The 20382-nt window shown below is 41.1% G+C and overlaps 2 protein-coding genes across 3 annotated transcripts in view; one reads left to right on the top strand and one right to left on the bottom strand.

The window, feature by feature from the left end:
• Window positions 1-291, bottom strand: part of ZCCHC17 (zinc finger CCHC-type containing 17) — a 55185-nt gene extending 54894 nt beyond the window's left edge. For both annotated transcript variants that reach the window (XM_055397008.2, XM_088844452.1), the window contains exon 1: window positions 189-291. The gene's annotated coding sequence lies outside the window, so the exon portion shown is untranslated. The remainder of the gene's footprint in view (window positions 1-188) is intronic.
• A 160-nt stretch (window positions 292-451) lies between these two features.
• The window catches only part of SNRNP40 (small nuclear ribonucleoprotein U5 subunit 40), a 36884-nt gene continuing 16953 nt past the window's right edge, over window positions 452-20382 (top strand). Inside the window, exons 1-5 of the mRNA XM_055398011.2 lie at window positions 452-652; window positions 3646-3775; window positions 5271-5364; window positions 6878-7043; window positions 19521-19643. Coding sequence (XP_055253986.1) covers window positions 509-652; window positions 3646-3775; window positions 5271-5364; window positions 6878-7043; window positions 19521-19643 — 657 coding nt within the window. The 5' untranslated portion in view covers window positions 452-508. The remainder of the gene's footprint in view (window positions 653-3645; window positions 3776-5270; window positions 5365-6877; window positions 7044-19520; window positions 19644-20382) is intronic.

The following is a 20382-nucleotide window of genomic DNA, read 5'->3' as shown; positions in this document are numbered from 1 at the left end:
AGAAGATCGAACCCGCGTCTCTTAGGCTTGGAACCCAGGCTGCTACACACCAGAGCAAGGAACTCGGGGCCCCCCTTTGCCCCTTGAAATCAAATCTGCAGATGAGAAGAGCCAACCTCAGACCACAGAACGGAGCCGCCGCCTCCAGGTTCCACAGGCACCCACTCCCCGACCTTCCTTACACTTACCCGTTGTCAGCTTCTGGTCTTCCCCTCACAGCATTGCGCGAAACACCAAAACCCAGTCAGTGAGCTTCCACCCACAAGACACAGCGCGCCTGGGCGGGACTCCAGCTCCATCTACCAATCCTGAATTCGTACTCCAGTGATGTCAGAAAGAACTGACCAATAACAAGAAAGCTCTCGGGGGCGGTGCCGAGAGGTATATTGGAAGTCGATTGGGTTCTATCGGCCGGAAGTTGTACAGGAAAGACTAAGTCCGAGCCAATCCTGAGGTGTCTGAGGGTGTCGGCGCGGTCAGTGGCGGCCTGAGGAGAGTGGCTGCCGCCATGATAGAACAGCAGAAGCGTAAGGGCCCGGAGTTGCCACTGGTCCCAGTCAAGCGGCAGCGACATGAATTACTGTTGGGAGCGGCAGGGTCGGGCCCTGGAGCCGGGCAGCAGCAGGCGGCGCCGGGAGCTTTGCTGCAAGCGGTGAGTGTAAGGATCAGGCGGCCTTCGGCCCTCAGCTCATCTTCCTCTCTCCTCAGCGCTTGCACCTGGTGATCCCGCGCGGCCCTTAACCCGCACTCCCGGGCGGAGCGGGACTCTCTCTCCTTGGAGTTAAAGCAGAAACACAGTAAAAGCGGCGTACACCCTGAGATTCTCCCCGCGTTTCTCCATTTGTCTTGACCGCCCTGTGAGGAAGTGTTAGAATTAAGAGTTAAGGATCTTGAACTAAAAACCGGGACCAGGGTTTTGACTTCTTAAATGTTGCAGGGATCCAGTGTAGAATAAACGATAAATGTTCAGAAAACTTGGAAGATTGGATGGATGAATGAATAAGGGAAGGGAGGAAATGAATGCCGCAGGCTCGTGTCGGGGACTTGGGACACTTGCTTTTCCCTGGGTTTCTCTGCACTGGTATTAGTAATAACCAAAAAATAGTTACCATCCACTGAGTCCTTGTGCTGTGTAAATGAAAACTCCATTAATCTCGGTAACTTCCTAAGAGTTAAATATTATTATCCTATTTTGTAGACGGGGAAACAAAGTTATATAGTAAGTGATAGGACTTCCCTCATAGCTCAGTCGGTTAAGAGTCTCCTTGCAATGCAGGAGACCTGGGTTTGATTCCTGGGTCAGGAAGATCCCTGGAGAAGGAAATGGCAACCCACTCCAGTATTCTTGCCTGGAGAATCCCATGGACAGAGGAGGCTGGTAGCCTTTAGTCAATGGGGTCGCCAGAGTCAGACATGACTTAGTGACTAAACCGCCAGGAACAGCTTTTAAACTCAGAATCCATGCTCCTGACTACATTTCTTGTAAAATTGAGGTGGTGATCACGCCTCTCCCTCTATCCTGTTAGGCTCGGCTGAGGAAATATATGTCTTCCTGCATGGCAACCCACTCCATTGTTCTTGCCTGGAGAATCCCAGGGACAGGGGAGCCTGGTGGGCTTCTGTCTATGGGGTCACACAGAGTCGGACACAACTGCAGTGACTTAGCAGCAGCAGCCCCCCACAACTCCTCAACCAGCTGGTCAGCAAATCTTGGCACCACCCTCAAAATATATCCAGACTTGCTACCACTTGTACCACCTCCCAGCTTCCGTGGTGGCTCAGACAGTAAAGAATCTGTCTGCAATGGGGGAGACCCAGGTTCAGTCCCTGGGTTGGGAAGATACCGTGGAGAAGGAAATGGCAACCCACTCCTTTTTTCCTGCCTGGGAAATCTCATGGACAGTGGAGCCTGGCGGGCTACAGTTCATGGGGTCACAAAGAGTTGGATATGACTGAGTGAGTGGCTAACACTTTCTCCCACCTGCATCACTAGCTCCTAGTTTAAGCCATTGTCATCTCATCTGGCATTATTGCTGTAGGATCCTAATGGTATTCCTGTTTCTGTTTATGGATGCTCAGTCTATTCTCAATCCAGTAGCCAGAGGAATCCTTCTAAACATAAGATCATATTACCCCCTGCTGAAAACTTTCCATGGTTTTTCACGTCAGTCAGAGTAAAACTGAAATTTTGACAATCTTTTGCCCTCTTTCACTTGACCTCTCTGATCTACCAATTTTCCAATGCTCACCTTTCTCCAGTCACAGTGGCTTCCACGCTCCTGCTACAAAGTCTTTGCATTTGCTGTGCTCTCTACTGAAATACTCTTCTTCCAAGTGTCCACATGGTTTACACACTCAGCTCTTCCCAATCTCTGCTCAGATAACACTTTTCCACTTTCCTGACCAGCCCATTTTAAATTGCCATACCCTATGCTCACCCACGGAGAAGGCAGTGGCACCCCACTCCAGTGCTCTTGCCTGGAAAATCCCATGGACAGAGGAGCCTGGTAGGCTGCAGTCCATGGGGTCACGAAAAGTCTAACACAACTTCGCTTTCACTTTTCACTTTCATGCATTGGAGAAGGAAATGGCAACCCACTCCAGTGTTCTTGCCTGGAGAATCCCAGGGACAGGGGAGCCTGGTGGGCTGCCCTCTATGGGGTCGCATAGAATCGGACAGGACTGAAGCGACTTAGCAGCAGCAGCAGCATGCTCACCCACATTGCTGCTTTGTTTTTCTCCATAACTCATGCCACTGTCTATATGTTTTACTTGTTTCTGCTTACCCTCCCTCCTTTCTGTCCTTCCCACTAGAACACAAGCTTCATTTTTTATTTTGTTCAATACTGTTTCCTAAGTGCCTGGGACAGTACCTGACACAATATTTCTTGAGTAAATGAGTAAGCTGGAAACTGCTAAGGAGATTTGCGGATTATTAATAGTGTACTTCTGTCTGACAAGAATATCAGCCCAGGTTTCTTTGAATTGTCCAAGACCGTAATCAAAACTACTTTCTTCAATAACCTGTACCCTGCAAGGATGTTGGAAACGTTAGTTCAATCATTCATTCATTGAACGAACTAGAGACTGGGAAAACAGTGTAATGTTACACTGGTAAGGTTCCTGAACTACAGAGCCTTTCTTATGGCAGAGCAGGGGAGACAAATTGTAAACAAATACGTAAGGAACGTAATTCAGATAGTGATAAGTTCTTTGAGGGAAAACAGTAGTGTTGATCAAATGCAAAGGAGAGGTAGGGTGCTGCTTGGGCTTGAGTGTTCCAGGAAAGACTTTCTGGAGAGAAAGCACTGGAAAGGAACCACACACAGAAAGATCTTGGGGAAGAGGCCTCCTGTCCAGGGCAACAAAAAATCCTGAGGCAGAAATAAGTTTAACATGTTTGAGCAATTAAAATTTGGCTATGGGAGAGCAAGTGAAGGAAGAGAGTATAACAAACACTGGAAACTTCAGCAACAGAGTATCAAATTGGAGGCATAAGTTATATGAGAAGAGTTGCTGTTCTCTAAATCACCAGAAACACACTCCATCATTGTTTCCATTGTCTTTTCCTTGTACTCCCCATTCCCCAACTTTTCAGTCTCCTTTGTATGTAGTGACTACACTGTACTTCTCTCATTTGTTCAGGGTCCTCCAAGATGTTCCTCCCTTCAAGCCCCAATCATGCTTCTCTCAGGACATGAAGGGGAAGTGTATTGCTGCAAGTTTCACCCCAACGGATCCACCTTAGCATCTGCAGGATTTGACCGACTGATATGTAAGGCATAATTTTTGAATCTGGAGTAATTGCTGTCTGCCAAATACTGATTATTTTTTAAAACTTTCAGTGCTATAAAAGGTATCGGTCTAAATTGGTCACATAACAAACTGTGTGACTAATATGCTAAAATAGAGTCATGAAAATACTGAATGATTTTGGGTGTAGAACGCAGGGTCCGTGTGGTAAATACAGTAGGAGTTATATCACCTGCTGGAAAGTGAGTTGCTCTAGTTTGGAATTTCCTCTTCGTGGAGGCAAATCTCGAGCCAATTTAGCAAGCCTAAACTTTAAGATCTATACTTTAAGACTAATGAGAGTAAAGAGAGAGAGAACTTTTTCCCCAAAGATATGAGGCTCTCTTGATGCATAGCCTCAGAATCTTAACATTCAGGAAGGAAGGAGGAAATCCTAACATGGCAACTCAGTTGGATAATGTACTTGTCTCTTATTGGGATCTGCTACCAGATTCTCAGCTTCTAGTCAGGAACACCCATTTGGGGAAAATAAGTAGAAATCATATTGAAGAAATCATGAGAAAAAGCAAAAGAGAAGGTAACAGAAGCATCTGACACTTTTTCCTCTGGCGTCATTTGCCACATTGTGAAATGAAATGGGTCCTTTGACTCCGTTCTTTTAACTGTGCCTCAGGGTGAATGATGGAGAAGGAAATGGCAACCCACTCCAGTGTTCTTGCCTGGAGAATCCCAGGGACGGGAGAGCCTGGTGGGCTTCTGTCTATGGGGTCACACAGAGTCGGACACGACTGAAGTGACTTAGCAGCAGCAGGGTGAATGATGTCTGTTTTGATTTCAGTTTCTAGTTCTGTGTTCCTTAAACTTAATGGTGGCCAGGTCTCTAGAAGTCTTGGGGATCTTAATTGAACATACTTTAACTACTGATATACTTAATTTCATCAAACTAGAAGCAGTTTTATCAGCAGGAAAATAACTCTTAAGTAGCTTATTATGTATATAGTGTTCCTTAACAATACTCATCAAACTTCACTGCGTTGGACCAAACCCCCTAAGAATTAGAACTGTCTCTGTTCATTTACCTTATTTTACCCCAGCACTTGGAATAGGTATTTAGTACATGTACACTAAGTAAATATAGTATAAAGTCATTGCCTTGTGACCTTCAAGTCAGTTGCAGCTTCCAGAGTTTCCCGTAAGTACCATCATTTTGCAGTCTACTTCTACTTATAGGAGACAACTAGCTGTGAGTGCCAACTTTTTAAAAATATGGGAGAAAAATTAAGATTTAAAAAATTATATCCATTATCTAAAATGTTTTTATTTTATGAAATGTGAAAATGCTGCATTACTTTTGTTCTGATGTAAAGAAGATTGATATTGCTGATAGAATTAATAGTGTTTCAAAGGAGTATAATTTCAGAACTGTTGTTCTAGTGAATGCTTAAGTAGCCTTTCCATGGCCAGTAATAGTTTTCTTTTGCCTAGTAATGTTCACAGAACCCCTGTCTCCCTAACAGTGTTGTGGAATGTCTATGGTGACTGTGATAACTATGCTACCTTGAAGGGACACAGTGGAGCAGTGATGGAACTTCATTATAACACAGACGGCAGGTGAGTGTTTTGCATCGTGGATGACAACTGCTGCTTATGTTAATTCTTCTTGGCATCCTTTCATATTTCATCCCTGAGTTTTCTCTTAGGAGATTGTGCTATCAAAAATCACTGTATTTTGGACAACCACTTTATCATCCTATCACTATCACCCCAAGTAAGGTGTTTATTGTTCCATACAAAATCACTCGGTCACATCTGACTCTTCTGCAACCACATGGACTATACAGTCCATGGCATTTTCCAAGCCAGAATACTGGAGTGGGTAGCTGTTGCCTTCTCTAGGGGATCTTCCCAATCCAGGGATCGAACCCAGGTCTCCCGCATTGCAGATGGATTCTTTACTGTCTGAGCCACCAGGGAAGCCCATTGTTCCATGTATGCATTTATAATATGTATCTAACATTTCAACAGTCAGAAAATTTTTTCTTTTTTGAGACATAAAATGTAATTTCCTTCTGTAGAAATTAATTATTTTTTATTTTAAAAGTAATGAAACAATCTATTTCAAGAAAACTTAAAAAGGGGGGACAGGAAAATGACAAAATACACCACATTTTTACCATTCCAAAGATAATCACTGTTAATATTATGGTATATTTCTCTCAAGATTTTTTTTTATTCAAAACAGTTTAATTTTTATGTATGTATTAGAACTACTTGTGTAAGTTCCCTGGCAGTCCAGTGTTTAGGACTCAGTGCTTTCACTGCCATGGCCCACGTTCAATCCTGGTTGGGGAACTAAGGTCCTGTAAGCCACACAGTCAAAAAAAAAAAAACTCTTATATAGTACAATCTTGTCTGCTGTTTTTTACCCTTAACATTATTCAACTGTCATTATCTGTTTATTATGACATTTATTATAAATATTTTAAACATTGAATAACTTCATAATAACTGCAGATGACATGAAAATGTAATTCTACAAAATTAATCCCATTCAGTGTTTCAGTAAACCTTTATTGTCTTACAGCTCTTACCTCTAAAAATTTTAGGGTTTCTTGAATAACTAGGTACATAACCTTGTGTGTAGTTTTCCTGTTTGAGTAAAGAAATCATTATAAAAATGGATCATAACTTAGAAGTCATTCTCAAAGGCAAAATAAAAGCTTTGGTATTTAGAGAAAGAGTTAGATTTAATGAGCCAGTAATTGCTACTATCTGTCTTACTTCAGCAGGGAGTGATTATACATTTTCAAGTGGAAGGATGTGTGAAGTGTAGTGTATCACAAAGGAGGGAAAGATTGAGAATACTGCTGTGTTAGATGTACACTATGTCATAGGGACTGACAAAGGGGAAAATCTTTTACATTTATTAGAGTAGACCTTCTAACTGAGTCTAGACTACTATTAGGATTTTGGTACATTGGGTGAGACATTCCCAAAGCAGGTGCCAAACTGTCAGAGCACAGCATGTTAGTGATCTTGAAGACTTGGGTGCATTTTGACAAGTAGGGAAGATAGATTGCTATTCCTTGTCTTCACTTTTTTTTTTCTTCCTCTTGCTTTCTAGTATGCTCTTCTCAGCATCCACAGATAAAACTGTGGCAGTGTGGGATAGTGAAACAGGCGAGAGGGTAAAAAGACTGAAGGGGCATACTTCCTTTGTGAATTCCTGTTACCCAGCCAGGAGGGGCCCCCAGCTTGTTTGCACTGGCAGTGACGACGGTACAGTTAAGGTGGGTGTTGTCTGTCTCTGTGTTGAGGGTTTCTGAGGTGACACAATGTGAAACTTACCTTGTCTTCCCACCTATGCTATACCCTTCTCTCCACAACTTTGTTTCATCAAACATTTCCTAAAACAGACACTTTAAAATACATTTCAGATAATAAGCAGTTGAGTTTTTTTTCTATTTTTATGAATCCTGCAGACTGTTACAACCATGTAGAACAATTGTCACTTGGAATAAAGTAGACCACCATCCAAGAATAATTGGATTCTTGACTTAGTGTTTACTTAATTATGTGACTTTTAGGTTCACTCTTCTGATCCTCAGTTTTTTCTCAGTCTTTAGTGACAATAGTATACATGTCTTACAAGGATGTTGTGAAATTTAACTCAGTATATAAAAAGGTCAGTACATGGTTTTAGTTACAAAGGGTGGGATATTAAAGGTCATGATGCTAAAGCTGAAACTCCAATACTTTGGCCACCTCATGTGACAAGTTGACTCACTGGAAAAGAGTCTGATGCTAGGAAGGATTGGGGGTGGGAGGAGATGGGGACGACAGAGGATGAGATGGCTGGATGGCATCACCGACTCGATGGACATGAGTTTGAGTGAACTCTGGGAGTTGGTGATGGACAGGGTGGCCTGGCGTGCTGTGATTCATGGGGTCGCAAAGAGTCAGACATGACTGAGCGACTGAACTGAACTGAACTGAACTGAACCCAATGAGTTCCAACCTTTGTGCATATCAGAATAACCCGAATAACCTGTTTTAAAAATACCCAGATTCCGGTTCAGTAGGTCTCGAACGGGATTTTTTTTTTTTTTTTTTGCCACACTGCGTAGCATGTGGGTGTGGGATCTTACTTCCCCGACCAGGAATTGAATCCTGGCCTCTTGCATTGGAAGCATGGAGTCTTAATCACTAGACCACCAGGGAATTCCCAAGGCCTTAATTTTTAAAATAGTTTTGGGTTGACCGCAAAATTTAGGGGAAGGTACAGAGATTTCACATTTAACCACTACCCCTACCATGCATCGCTTCCCCCACCAGAATGGTATGTGTTTTATAATTGATGAACCTACATTGACACATCATTGTCACCCAAAGTTCATAGTTTACATGAGGGTTTACTTTTAGTGTTGTACATTCTGTGGGTTTGGACAGATGTGTAATGACATGTATCTGGCACTATTGGATCATACAGAGTATTTTCAGTGTCCTAAAAATGCTTTATATGCTGCCTAGTCATTTCTCTCAACCCCAGGCAACTGCTCATCTTTTTACTGTCTCCATAGTTTTGGCTTTTTCAGAATGTCATATAGTTAGAATCATAAAGTGTATAGTCTTTTCACTTTGGTTTCTTTCACCTAGTAATACCATTTAAGATTACTCTGTGTTTTTTCTTTCTTTTTTTAAATTTCTTTGGCTGCATTGAGTCTTAGTTGTGGCATGCAGGATCTTTGCTATGTCATGCGGGATCTTTCCTTGCAGCAACTTAATACTTCATTTCTTTTTAACACTGAATAATATTCCTTTGTTGGATATGCCACAGTTTATCCATTCACCTACTGAAGGTCTTGTTTGTTTCCAAGTTCTGGCAGTTATGAATAAAACTGCTCTGTACAGCTGTGTAGGTTTTTGTGTAGACCTAAGCTGGAGAAGGAAATGGCAACCCACTCCAGTGTTCTTGCCTGGAGAATCCCAGGGAGAGGGGAGCCTGGTGGGCTTCCATCTATGGGGTCACACAGAGTCGGACACGACTGAAGTGACTTAGCAGCAGCAGCAGCAAGCTTTTAACTCACTTTATATGGCTAGATAGTATCACTGACTCAGTGGACATGAACTTGAGCAAACTCCAAGAGACAGTGGAGGACACAGAATCCTGGTGTGCTGCAGTCCATGGCATTGCAAAGAGTCGGATACAACTTAGCAACTGAACAACAACAAGCTTTTAATTCCTTTGGGTAAATACTGAGGAGCACAGTTGCTGAATTCTATAGTTTGGGTTTTGTTAGAAATTGCCAGTCTGTCTTCCGAAGTGACTACACCATTTTATCTTCCTACCAGCACTGAGTGAGCATTTCTTTGTTCCCCTTCCTTATCAGCATCTGGTATTGTCAGTGTTCTGGATTTTGACCTTTATAATAGGTGTGTGGTTGTATTGTACTGTCGTTTAACTGTGCATTTCTGCAATGATATATCATGTAAAATGCCTTTTTTTCCAGTCTTACTGAGAAATAATTGACATATATAACTATAAATTTAAGGCATGCAGCAGGATGGTTCGACTTATATTTATTGTGAAATGATTACCACAGGTTTGACCAGCATCCGTTTTCTTACATAGATAGAACAAAAGGAAGAAGTGTTTTTTCTTTGATGAGAACTCTTCAGGTACACTGTCTTACCTACTTTTCTATATATATCATATAGTTACCAAGTTGTACATTATATCCCAGTACTTATTTTATCTTATAAGTAGAAGATTGTACCTTTTGATCACCTTCTCCATTCCCCTTTTCTTTACCCTCTTCTGGTAACCATAGTGTTGAACATCTTTTCATGTGCTAATTTTCCATTTGTATACTTCTTTGCTGAGGTATCTGTTACGTTCTTTAGCTCAGTTTTTGACCTGGTTGTTTGTTGTTGTTGAATTTAAGAATTCTTTGTACTTTATTTTAGATAACAGATGTGGTTTTTGCAAGTATTTTCTCATAGTTTGTGGCTTGTCTTCTAATTCTCTAAACATTTTCTTTCACAGAAATGTTTAATGTTAGTGAAGTTCAGCTTATCAGTGATTTCTTTCATGGATTGTGCTTTTTTTTTAACATGTGAATGTACAGTTCCAGCACCACTTGTTGAAGACACTTATCTTTTCCCCCCACCCACATTTTTTTTTTTTTTTTTTAATTATTTGGCTGAGCTGGGTTTTAGTTGTGGCATGCAAACTCTTCAGTTCAGTTCAGTTCAGTCGCTCAGTCATGTCCAAATCTTTGCGACCCCATGAATCACAGCACACCAGGCCTCCCTGTCCATCACCAACTCCCGGAGTTCACTCAAACTCATGTCCATCGAGTCGGTGATGCCATCCAGCCATCTCATTCTCTGTCGTCCCCTTCTCCCGCCCCCAATCCTTCCCAGCATCAGAGTCTTTTCCAATGAGTCAACTTGTCGCGTGAGGTGGCCAAAGTATTGGAGTTTCAGCTTTAGCATCAGTCCTTCCAGTGAACACCCAGGATTGATCTCCTTTAGAATGGACTGGTTGGATCCCCTTGCAGTCCAAGGGACTCTCAAGAGTCTTCTCCAGCACCACAGTTCAAAAGCATCAATTCTTTGGCGATCAGCTTTCTTCACAGTCCAACTCTCACATCCATACATGACCACGGAAAAAACCATAGCCGTGACTAGACAGACCTTTGTTGGCAAAGTGATGTCTCTGCTTTTTAACATGCTATCTAGGTTGGTCATAACTTTCCTTCCAAGGAGTAAGCGTCTTTTAATTTCATGGCTGCAGTCAGCATCCGCAGTGATTTTGGAGCCCAAAAAAAAGTCTGACACTGTTTGCACTGTTTCCCCATCTATTTCCCATGAAGTGATGGGACCAGATGCCATGATCTTTGTTTTCTGAATGTCGAGCTTCAAGCCAGCCTTTTCACTCTCCTCTTTCACTTTCATCAAGAGGCTTTTTAGTTCCTCTTCACTTTCTGCCATAAGGGTGGTGTAATCTGCATATCTGAGGTTATTGATAGTTCTCCCAGCAATCTTGATTCCAGCTTGTGCTTCTTCCAGCCCAGCGTCCCTCATGATGTACTCTGCATATAAGTTAAAAGGGTGACAATATACAACCTTGACGTATTCCTTTTCCTGTTTGGAACCAGTCTGTTGTTCCGTGTTCAGTTCTAACTGTTGCTTCCTGACCTGCATACAGGTTCCTCAAGAGGCAGGTCAGGTGGTCTGGTATTCCCATCTCTTTCAGAATTTTCCAGTTTATTGTGATCCACACAGTCAAAGGCTTTGGCATAGTCAATGAATCAGAAATAGTTGCAGCATATGGGATCTAGTTCCCTGACCAAGGGTCAAACCTGAGTTCCCTGCATTGGGAGTGTGGAATCTCAGCCACTGGACCACCAGGGAAAGTCCCCTTTGTTCCATTGTATTGCCTTTGCTTCTTTGTCAAAGATCAATTGACTCTGGGAGTCTGTTTCTAGGTTTTTTATTCTCTTTCATTGATCTATTTGTCAGCTCTTTTGCCAGTATCGCACTGTCTTGATTACTGGCTTTATCGTAAATCCTAAAGTTGGGTAGGGTCAGTCCTCCAGTTTTATTGTACAATATTGTGTTGACAAATTGGGATCTTTTGCCTTTCCAGATAAACTCCAGTTTCTTGATTTCCATGAAATAACTTGCTGGAATTTTATTTGACATTGCATTGATCAGTATGATTGATCCATAGGTCAAATTGGGAAGAACTGACGTCTTGATGTGTTGAGTCTTCCTACCCATGAACATGTAATATCTCTCCATTTATTTAGTTCTACTTTTATTTTATTCATTAGCATTTTTAAGTTTTTTTCATAGAACTCATGTACATATCTTGTTAGATTTGCACCTAAGTGTTTTTCTTTTTTGTTTTTTTTGGATGCTTATATCAGTAGTATTGTGTTTTTAAGAATCAGAATGTTAAATGTGTTCTCAAGTGATCTGATATAGCAGGTATGACATTTTGGGAGCCACTGATCTCCACCAGCATCCTCACTTTATAAATAAGGAAAATGAAGCCTAGAAATAGCTTATTTCAAGGGTACACAGGACACACTGCTTTGTATACTTTATTCTTTCTTTGGTACTAGTTTTTGACTCTGGGTTTTTTTGGGTTTTTTTCAATTAGTGATTAAATAAAGGGATTTCAAAGGAATACATGTGAGAAACCACACTAAACTTTTGATTGTTGCTTTTTTAAATGAATTTGTCTTTTTTCATCATTAAAGGTGGTGACACTGACCTAGATTATCTGCTTTGAGATGTTTTCTGTTAAATGGTTTTTGTAATAAACAGTTACTTGGGTCCCCTTGATGCTTGGCTAAGAAGAGAGTCTGTATGTGGCTTAGGAATAATTCCCAGAGGTCTTAACCTAGGTGTTGTATATTGAGGGCTTGCTATGATAACCGTCTAGGAACTTATTCTTGTTTAGTTTCACCTTTCCTCTTACTTTATTTTTGTCTTTTCTTTACCTCTGTCTTTATGTTTATTTTTCCATCTCTCCTTAGCTTTTTCTTTTTCTGCTCCTTCCATTGGGAATATATGTCTTGTATTTTCTATCCTTTCCTTCTTTCAGTTTCTTGCTTCTCTTCTCCCTTAATTAAATGTGATTTGAAATAATCATTTTAACTTTATTACTCAACGTAGTATTTTTAATTTCCACACATTATAATTACTGCTTCATTGAACGGTCTTCTATGTACACCTTTTAGTTACTTGCCAACTTGGAATGCTTTGTTGTTGGTTTTCTGTTGCTGTATTAGTAAGTACAGGAGTTTAATAACTTGTGCTTATCTAAGAAGAAATATGTCAGGTTTTCTATCAGAGTTCTCAAGAGAAGGCAGAGGTTTCAGTAACTTGTATTTTTCAGTCTGAAAGTGGTATCCTGGGCATTGTCCATACCAGTGTTTTTAAACTATTTTTAGCAGTTCATTCTTCTAATGAAACAATTAAGTGAAATCATTACATTATTCCCTTTTATAAACAAGTCAAGTCCTAGTGCCGTTACATAGACCAAAGCAGGAGAAATATTTGGTGTCACAGAGTGAAGTGTCAGAACCCAAGCGAGGAGAAAGTGGAGCGTCTGTGCCGGATGGGACCATCCAGTGTAGGGAGGTGGAGACTGTGTAGAGTGAGGAGGGCATCTGCACGGCACAGGGTCCACATCCTAGTGTAGGGGACTGGCTGGGGAGGAGGGAGGAGGAGCCCAGCATGGAGAGTCAGTGCCATAGCAGTCAGTGGGTCATATACACATTTGTTGGGGGAGACAGTGTGGGTGTCAGTGACTGAGCTGAGGTGCCCACACACAGTAGGAGCAGTTTAGATAAGGAGTCTGAGGTGAGCAGACTCAGTTGAGGATGGAGTCCTTGTGGAAGGGCAGCCTGGAAAGTGGTATTAGAGCCAGAGCAGAGTGATGAGGGGGTTCACACAGAGGAGTAACCCCCATGGGATGAGGATAGGGTTCACATAGAATCAGCCCAGAATGGGGATCACAGTCAAACCAGGAGAGAGGACATCCATTCAGAAGAAGGCCAGAAGAGGATGTATGAGATTGGTTACGTAAAGGAAGCCTGATCAAATAAATAACAAGAATAAGAATAATGGGAGGCAGATTTCTCATCTTAGAGAAAGGAGTTACCAGTATAGAAAGAGAAAACTAAAATGCATATTGTGTTGTCAGTATTGAAAGTATCAGTGTGAGCTCATGACATTTCAGCATATAAACAGGTGTAGAAGGCAATGGCAAGCCACTCCAGTACTCTTGCCTAGAAAATCCCATGGATGGAGGAGCCTGGTAGGCTGCGGTCCGTGGGGTCGCTAAGGGTCAGACACGACTGAGCGACTTCACTTTCACTTTTCACTTTCACACATTGGAGAAGGAAATGGCAACCCACTCCAGTGTTCTTGCCTGGAGAATCCCAGGGACGGGGGAGCCTGGTGGGCTTCCGTCTATGGGGTCACACAGAGTCGGACACGACTGAAGTGACTTAGCAGCAGTAGCAGCAGGGGAAAAAATTAGATATAGATGTGTATTTGTAGATATGTGTGTGTGCACGTGTATATGCATATGTTGCTTAACTGTCCACTTAGAGGGTCTTGGAACACCACCACCCCAAAACCAATGAGCATGTTTGTCTCGGTCTTGGCCTTTGAATACCATTTTCCACTAAAAAGGTTCCTTTTTTCAGGACTGGGCAGGAAAAATACAAGATGGGTCTGGAGCATCTTATGCAAAAAAGCTTGCCAGAGGAATCTCTTAATCAGTTGATCAAATTGAATGAATGTTAAGGGAATTCCCTGGTGGTCTTATGATTAGGATTCATTGCTTTCACTATCGTGGCCTGGGTTCAGTCCCTGTTTAGGGAAGTGAAATCTTGCAAGTTGTGGCCAAATTTTTTTTTTTTTTACTGTTATTAGTAATGGGACAAATGAAAATAATGATCCACTCAATAGGATACAATGAAGAGGCAACTTCACTTCGGTGATATGTCAAAGATGCTTGACTTGAATCTAAAAATGAGAAAACATCAGACAAACCCAAATTGAGGAGCATTATTGTAGTGTAATTTTGAGAAGTATCAAGTTCATGAAACTCAGGGAAAGTCTAAGAAGCTCTTCCAGGCTAAAGGAGACTAACGAAACATGATCTGAACTCAGCGTATTCTGAACTGAATCCTTTTGTAGTAAAAGACCCTATTGGGACAGGTGGTGAAACTTGAATGAGATCTGAGGATGGTAGTAATGTGTGGGTGTTAGTTTCTTGATTCTTCTGATAGTTGTATTGAGATCACATGGGAGAACATCTTTATAGGACAAGCACACTAAATATACTAAAATATCTAAGAGTGTCAGGGCATTAGGTCAGCAACTGTCAAATGGTTTGGGCAAAAAAAAAATATTCTTGTTTACAGCTTCTTTGGGAAATATGAATATTTCAAAATAAAATCTTTTAAAAATTTCGGTTGTTTGGACCTAAAATTCTCAAATATTTATATCAAGTTTTAAGTGGCTACCATAGCTTTTGGGATAAACAATGATTAGTTTGATCTGAGTAGAGAATATTTGTTAAGACAAAGAATGTAGTAAGTCTGGTAAGATATGTGGGAGCTAGATTATTGAGACCTTAAATTCCAAGCTAAGAGGTTTGGACTTCATTCTGTAGACAGAGAGTTTGATGGACTGGGGTTGGCTGTTGGGTCTCTAAAAGAGGAATGAAGCACTCTTTTTTTTTTTCCCCCTCTTTTATTTCTTTTGTGAGGCCCTCTTTTATGGACCATTTATCTAAGTAACTGTAAACCTTTATAGCACATGTTTCCATGAATGAAGTAGAAACTTCTTTTCAGTCTAAACCATGAGAATTGAAAGGAATAGGTATCTTGGTACAGAGAAAACTCATATTCTGTTTGTTTGCCACAAAATTGAATTTAAGCTCCTGGCCTTTACTATGATTCCATGGCTGATTTCTTTTTTTATATGACAGCCCTTTAAAACTTAGAATATAGTCACCCCAGAGTCTTATTTCTTCTGGGTAAAATGACCCATACTCTTTTTTTTTTTCCCCTTCCATATACTTTTTTTTTTTTTTTTAACTTTTTTTAAAGTTTTTATTTTGTGTTCAGTTCAGTCACTCAGCTGTGTCCAACTCTTTGCAACCCCATGGACTACGACACGCCAAGCTTCCCTGTCCATCACCAACTCCCGGAGCTTTCTCAGACTCATGTCTATCGAATCAGTGATGTCCTCTAACCATCTTATCCTCTGTCATCCTCTTCTCCTCCCGCCTTTAATCTTGCCCAGCATCAAGGTCTTTTCAAATGAGTCAGTTCTTCACCTCAAGTGGCCAAAGTATTGGAGATTCAACTTCAACATCAACCCTTCCAGTGAATATTCAGGACTGATTTCCTTTAGGATAGACTGGTTTGATCTCTTTATAGTCCAAGGGACTCTCAAGAGTCTTCTCCAACACCACAGTGCAAAAGCATCAATTTTTCGGCGCTCAGCTTTCTTTATAGTCCAACTCTCACATCCATACATGACTACTGGAAAAACCAGAGCTTTGATTAGACAGACCTTTGTCGGCAAAGGAATGTCTCTGCTTTTTAATATGCTGTTTAGGTTGGTCATAATTTTTCTTCTAAGGAGCAACCGTCTTTTAATTTCATGGCTGCAGTCAACATTTGCAGTGATTTTTTAGCCCTCAAAAATAAAGTGTGTCACTGTTTCCACTGTTTGTTTCCCCATCTATTTGACTTTGTTGTGTGTAGACATTGAAATCTCTGTTTCATCAGCTTAGTGGTTCACAGATGATTCAGCAGAGATATACTTAATCACCTGGTGGGTCAGGGAGGACTCTGCCAGTCTTTGTGGATCGGCTGTGTGGGTGTGTACGGGCTTCCTTTAACCTCTCAGCCCAACAGTTTATAACTCTGTATTAGCCTTCACTTCCTCTTGTGGTCAGCAAGAGGCAAGAGGTTAGGGCCTTCTCAGGTCTTTCCTAAGCTTATATCCAGCCATGCGCATTCATGTCGCCACCTAGAGTTCCAAGTATATGTCAAACATTTTCAAAGCCTTTACTCTCCAAACTGTCTCATTCCCCAGCCTTTCCTATTTGCCCCAACTGTTATCCATTGCCTAGCCAGCAGAGGCTAATGTATTTGCCTTTAGACAATTGCTTTAGACAAATGTCTTTAGACAATTGCTTTAGACAAATGTAATTGCTTTAGACAAATGCCTCTGCCCTGGGAAAGTTCCAAGGTCGGCAAAATAAAGTCAAGCCCTCTGAGTTAGGAATGTACAGTAGTTTCAGCATTCTTTGGCATTGCCTTTCTTTGGGATTAGAATGAAAACTGACCTTTTCTAGTCCTATGGCCACTACTGAGTTTTCCAAATTTGCAGGCATACTGAGTGCAGCACTTCAACCGCATCATCTTTTAAGATTTGAAATAGCTCAGTTGAAATTTGAGTACCTCCACTAGCTTTGTTTGTAATAATGCTTCCGAGAGTCCCTTGGACTGCAAGGAGATTCAACCAGTCCATTCTAAAGGAGATCAGTCCTGGGTGCTCATTGGAAGGACTGATGTTGAAGCTGAAACTCCAGTACTTTGGCCACCTCATGTGACGAGTTGACTCACTGGAAAAGACTCTGATGCTGGGAAGGATTGGGGTCAGGAGGAGAAGGGGACGACAGAGAATGAGATGGCTGGATGCTCGATGGACATGAGTTTGGGCGAACTCTGGGAGTTGGTGATGGACAGGGAAGGCTGGTGTGCTGTGATTCATGGGGTCGCAAAGAGTCGGACACGACTGAGCGACTGAACTGAACCGAAGGCCCACTTGACTTCACACTCCAGGATGTCTGGCTCTAGATGAGTAAACACTCCATTGTGTTATCTAAGATCTTTTTTGTACAGTTTCTCTGTGTATTCTTGCCACTTCTTAATCTCTTCTGCTTCTGTTAGGCCCTTGCTTTTTCTATTTTTTATTGTGCCCATCTTTGCATGAAATGTTCCCTTGATATCTCCAGTTTTCCTGAAAAGATCTTAAATATTTTGCTTTCTGTTGTTCTCTATTTCTTTGCATTTTTCACTTAAAAAGGCTTTCTTATCTCTCCTTGCTATTCTCTGAAACTCTACATCCAGTAGGGAATCTCTTTTCCTTTCTCCCTTGGCTTCTTTTCTCAGCTATTTGTAAGGCCTCTTCAAGCAACCACTTTGCCTTCTTGCATTTCTTTTTCTTTGGGAAGGTTTTGGTCAGTGCCTTCTGTACAATGTTTTGGACCTCTGTCTATAGTTCTTCAGGCACTCTATCAAATCTAATCCCTTGAATCTATCCATCAACATCCATTGGATCATAGAGAAAGCAAGGGAATTCCAGGGAAGCATCTACTACTGCTTCACTGACTATATACGCTAAAGCCTTTGACTGTGTGGATCACAACAAACTGTGGAGAAAATTCTTCAAGACATGGGAATACCAGATCACCTTACCTGCCTCCTAAGAAGCCTGTATACAGGTCAAGAAGCAACAGTTAGAAACATAGAACAACAGACTGGTTCAAAATTGGGAAAGGAGTATGACAAGGCTGTCTGTTGTCACCCTGCTTATTTAATTAACTTGTTTGCAGAGTACATCATGGAAAATGCCAGGCGGATAAATCACAAGCTGGAATCAAGATTGCTGGGAGAAATATTAGTAACTTCAGATATGTAAATGACACCACCCTAATGGCAGAAAGCAAAGAGGAACTAAAGAGCCTCTTGAAGATGAAAGAGGAAATTGAAAAAGCTGGTTTCAAGCTTAAAATTCAAAAAACAAAGATCATGGCATCGGGTCCCATCACTTCATGGCAAATAGATGGGGAAACAACATTTTCTTGGGCTCCAAAATCACTGTGGACAGTGACTGCAGCCATGAAATTAAAAGACGCTTGCTCCTTGGAAGAAAAATTATGACAAACCTAGACAGCATATTAAAAAGCAGAGACATCACTTTGCCAACAAAGGTCCATAGCTTTGACAAGCTATGGCTTTTCCAGTAATCATGTACAGATGTGAGAGCTGGACCATAAATAAGGCTGAGCACTGAAAACTGATGCTTTCAAAGTGTGGTGTTGGAGAAGACTCTTGAAAGTCCCTTGAACAGCAAGGAGATCAAACCAGTCAATACTAAAGGAAATCAACCCTGAATATTCATTGTAAGGACTGATGTGGAAGCTCCAATACTTTTGGCCACCTAATGTGAAAAGCTGATACTGGAAAAGACCCTAACGCTGGGAAAGATTGAAGGCAGGAGGAGAAGGGGGTTACAGAGAATGAGATGGTTGGATGGCATCACTGAATCAATGAACATGAGTTTGAGCAAACTGCAGGAGATAGCGAAGGACAGGGATGCCTGGTGTGCTTCAGTTCATGGGGTTCCAAAGAGTCGGGCATGACTTAGCGACTGAACAACAAAACTTAGGGAGCCACCAAACAGTTCAAAAAATTTTTTGTTTGTTTTTAAATTTAAACCCACAATATTTTGAAAGTAAGATTCATTCTTCTTCCTTGGGTACTTCGGAACCTATGCTAGGAATGTAGGCTGTTGTTTTCAGAGCTATTGCTGAGTGAGGATGGAGCCAGGATAAGTTAAAGCACTAGAAAGCCCTCTTACTAGCAGCCAGCTGGTTTTTATCTTCAATAAGTATTTACCTAGTTGCTGTAAACTTTAGTTTCTAGAGTTCTGATGCAATTGGTTCTGACAGATTTTTGCCAGTTTTCTGCTTTTGTAGAGGGACAATCTTTGGGCACTTGGTACTCTGCCATTTTCACTGATGTAACCTCTTCTCCATATGTGTGTATATATTTTTTTTTAATGTAAGTTGTAGCTGAATAATGAATTAAGATCTACAATTTGAAAGCACTGATCTAATATCCTTAGTGTAGAACAAATGAACTAATAAGCATGGTGAAGATGTCCACTCTGAGGGCATTTAATTAACCACATGTATTCAGACTTTTAACAAAGTCTGAAAATACAACCAAAATGATTTATTCCACCAACATTCAGATACATTGACAAAATTACAGTCAGTTCTCACCATGTTGATGGGACAGTCAGACAAATTTCTGAACAGGGTCCCTTTACAGATGTTTTCACTTCCACAGTCCTTAGATTTATGGGTGTACTGTGCAGTTGTTTCTTAGAGTGATGTTACTGTCTGACTCTCTTGTCCTCTTTTTCAGCTTTGGGATATCCGCAAGAAAGCGGCCATCCAGACATTTCAGAACACCTACCAAGTTTTAGCTGTGACTTTCAATGATACAAGTGATCAGATTATTTCTGGTGGAATAGACAACGATATCAAGGTATTTTAGATGTTTATGTTCTATTTACTTTTCATCTGTCTCCATTTACAGAGGTCAGTCTTTCCAACCTCTTAACTTTGCACTTTATACCACCTAAGTGAAAGATAAATTAGAACTCGTTTTCTTTCAAAACTGTAGAAAGGAAGGTTTGGGGGATCCATAGCTAAGAATGTGAGAAGGTAGTGATGTTGAAGAAAAGAGGCGATAGACTTCTTGATAGTATCATATAGCTCAAGCTTTCAAGTAATTGACTTGGGGTCTAATATCAGTTCTACTGTTCTCTAATTTTTTGTGACTTCACACTAGTTCTTTAACTTCTTTCAACTTCTGTTTTATCATGTGTGTAGTAGGGGTTAACAATATCTATCTCATAGAGTTGTCATGGACATTAAATGAGCCAAATGCGTTAGAGCACCTAGCAAAATTTCTGGACATAGCAGGTGCCAGTAAATATGAAATGTGTGGGAGTACGGGGAGACTACTCAGTTTGTCTCTGCTTTTACTTATTGGCTTCCTTAGATATTTCAAAGACTTTGACTTACCTTATGCTTTATCACGAGAGTAGTAATTACTGGGTAAATACTCAACTTCTTATATTGTTTCTACCTAGAAATTGTACTGTATTCCCATCTCTCCTTACCTCCTTTGCTGTTACTTTGGATGGAATGTCCTTTTATCTACACAGAGTCCCTTAAATAGAAAGATTTCAACCTTTCTTTCCTGTCTCTGGGACCTCATG

This window comes from Moschus berezovskii, chromosome 2 (assembly GCF_049115385.1).
Source record: "Moschus berezovskii isolate FMDL1 chromosome 2, NW_MosBer_1.0, whole genome shotgun sequence".
NCBI classification, from domain to species: Eukaryota; Metazoa; Chordata; class Mammalia; order Artiodactyla; family Moschidae; genus Moschus; species Moschus berezovskii.
Note: the sequence above shows the minus strand (reverse complement) of the source record. Positions and strands in the feature narration are given on the sequence as shown.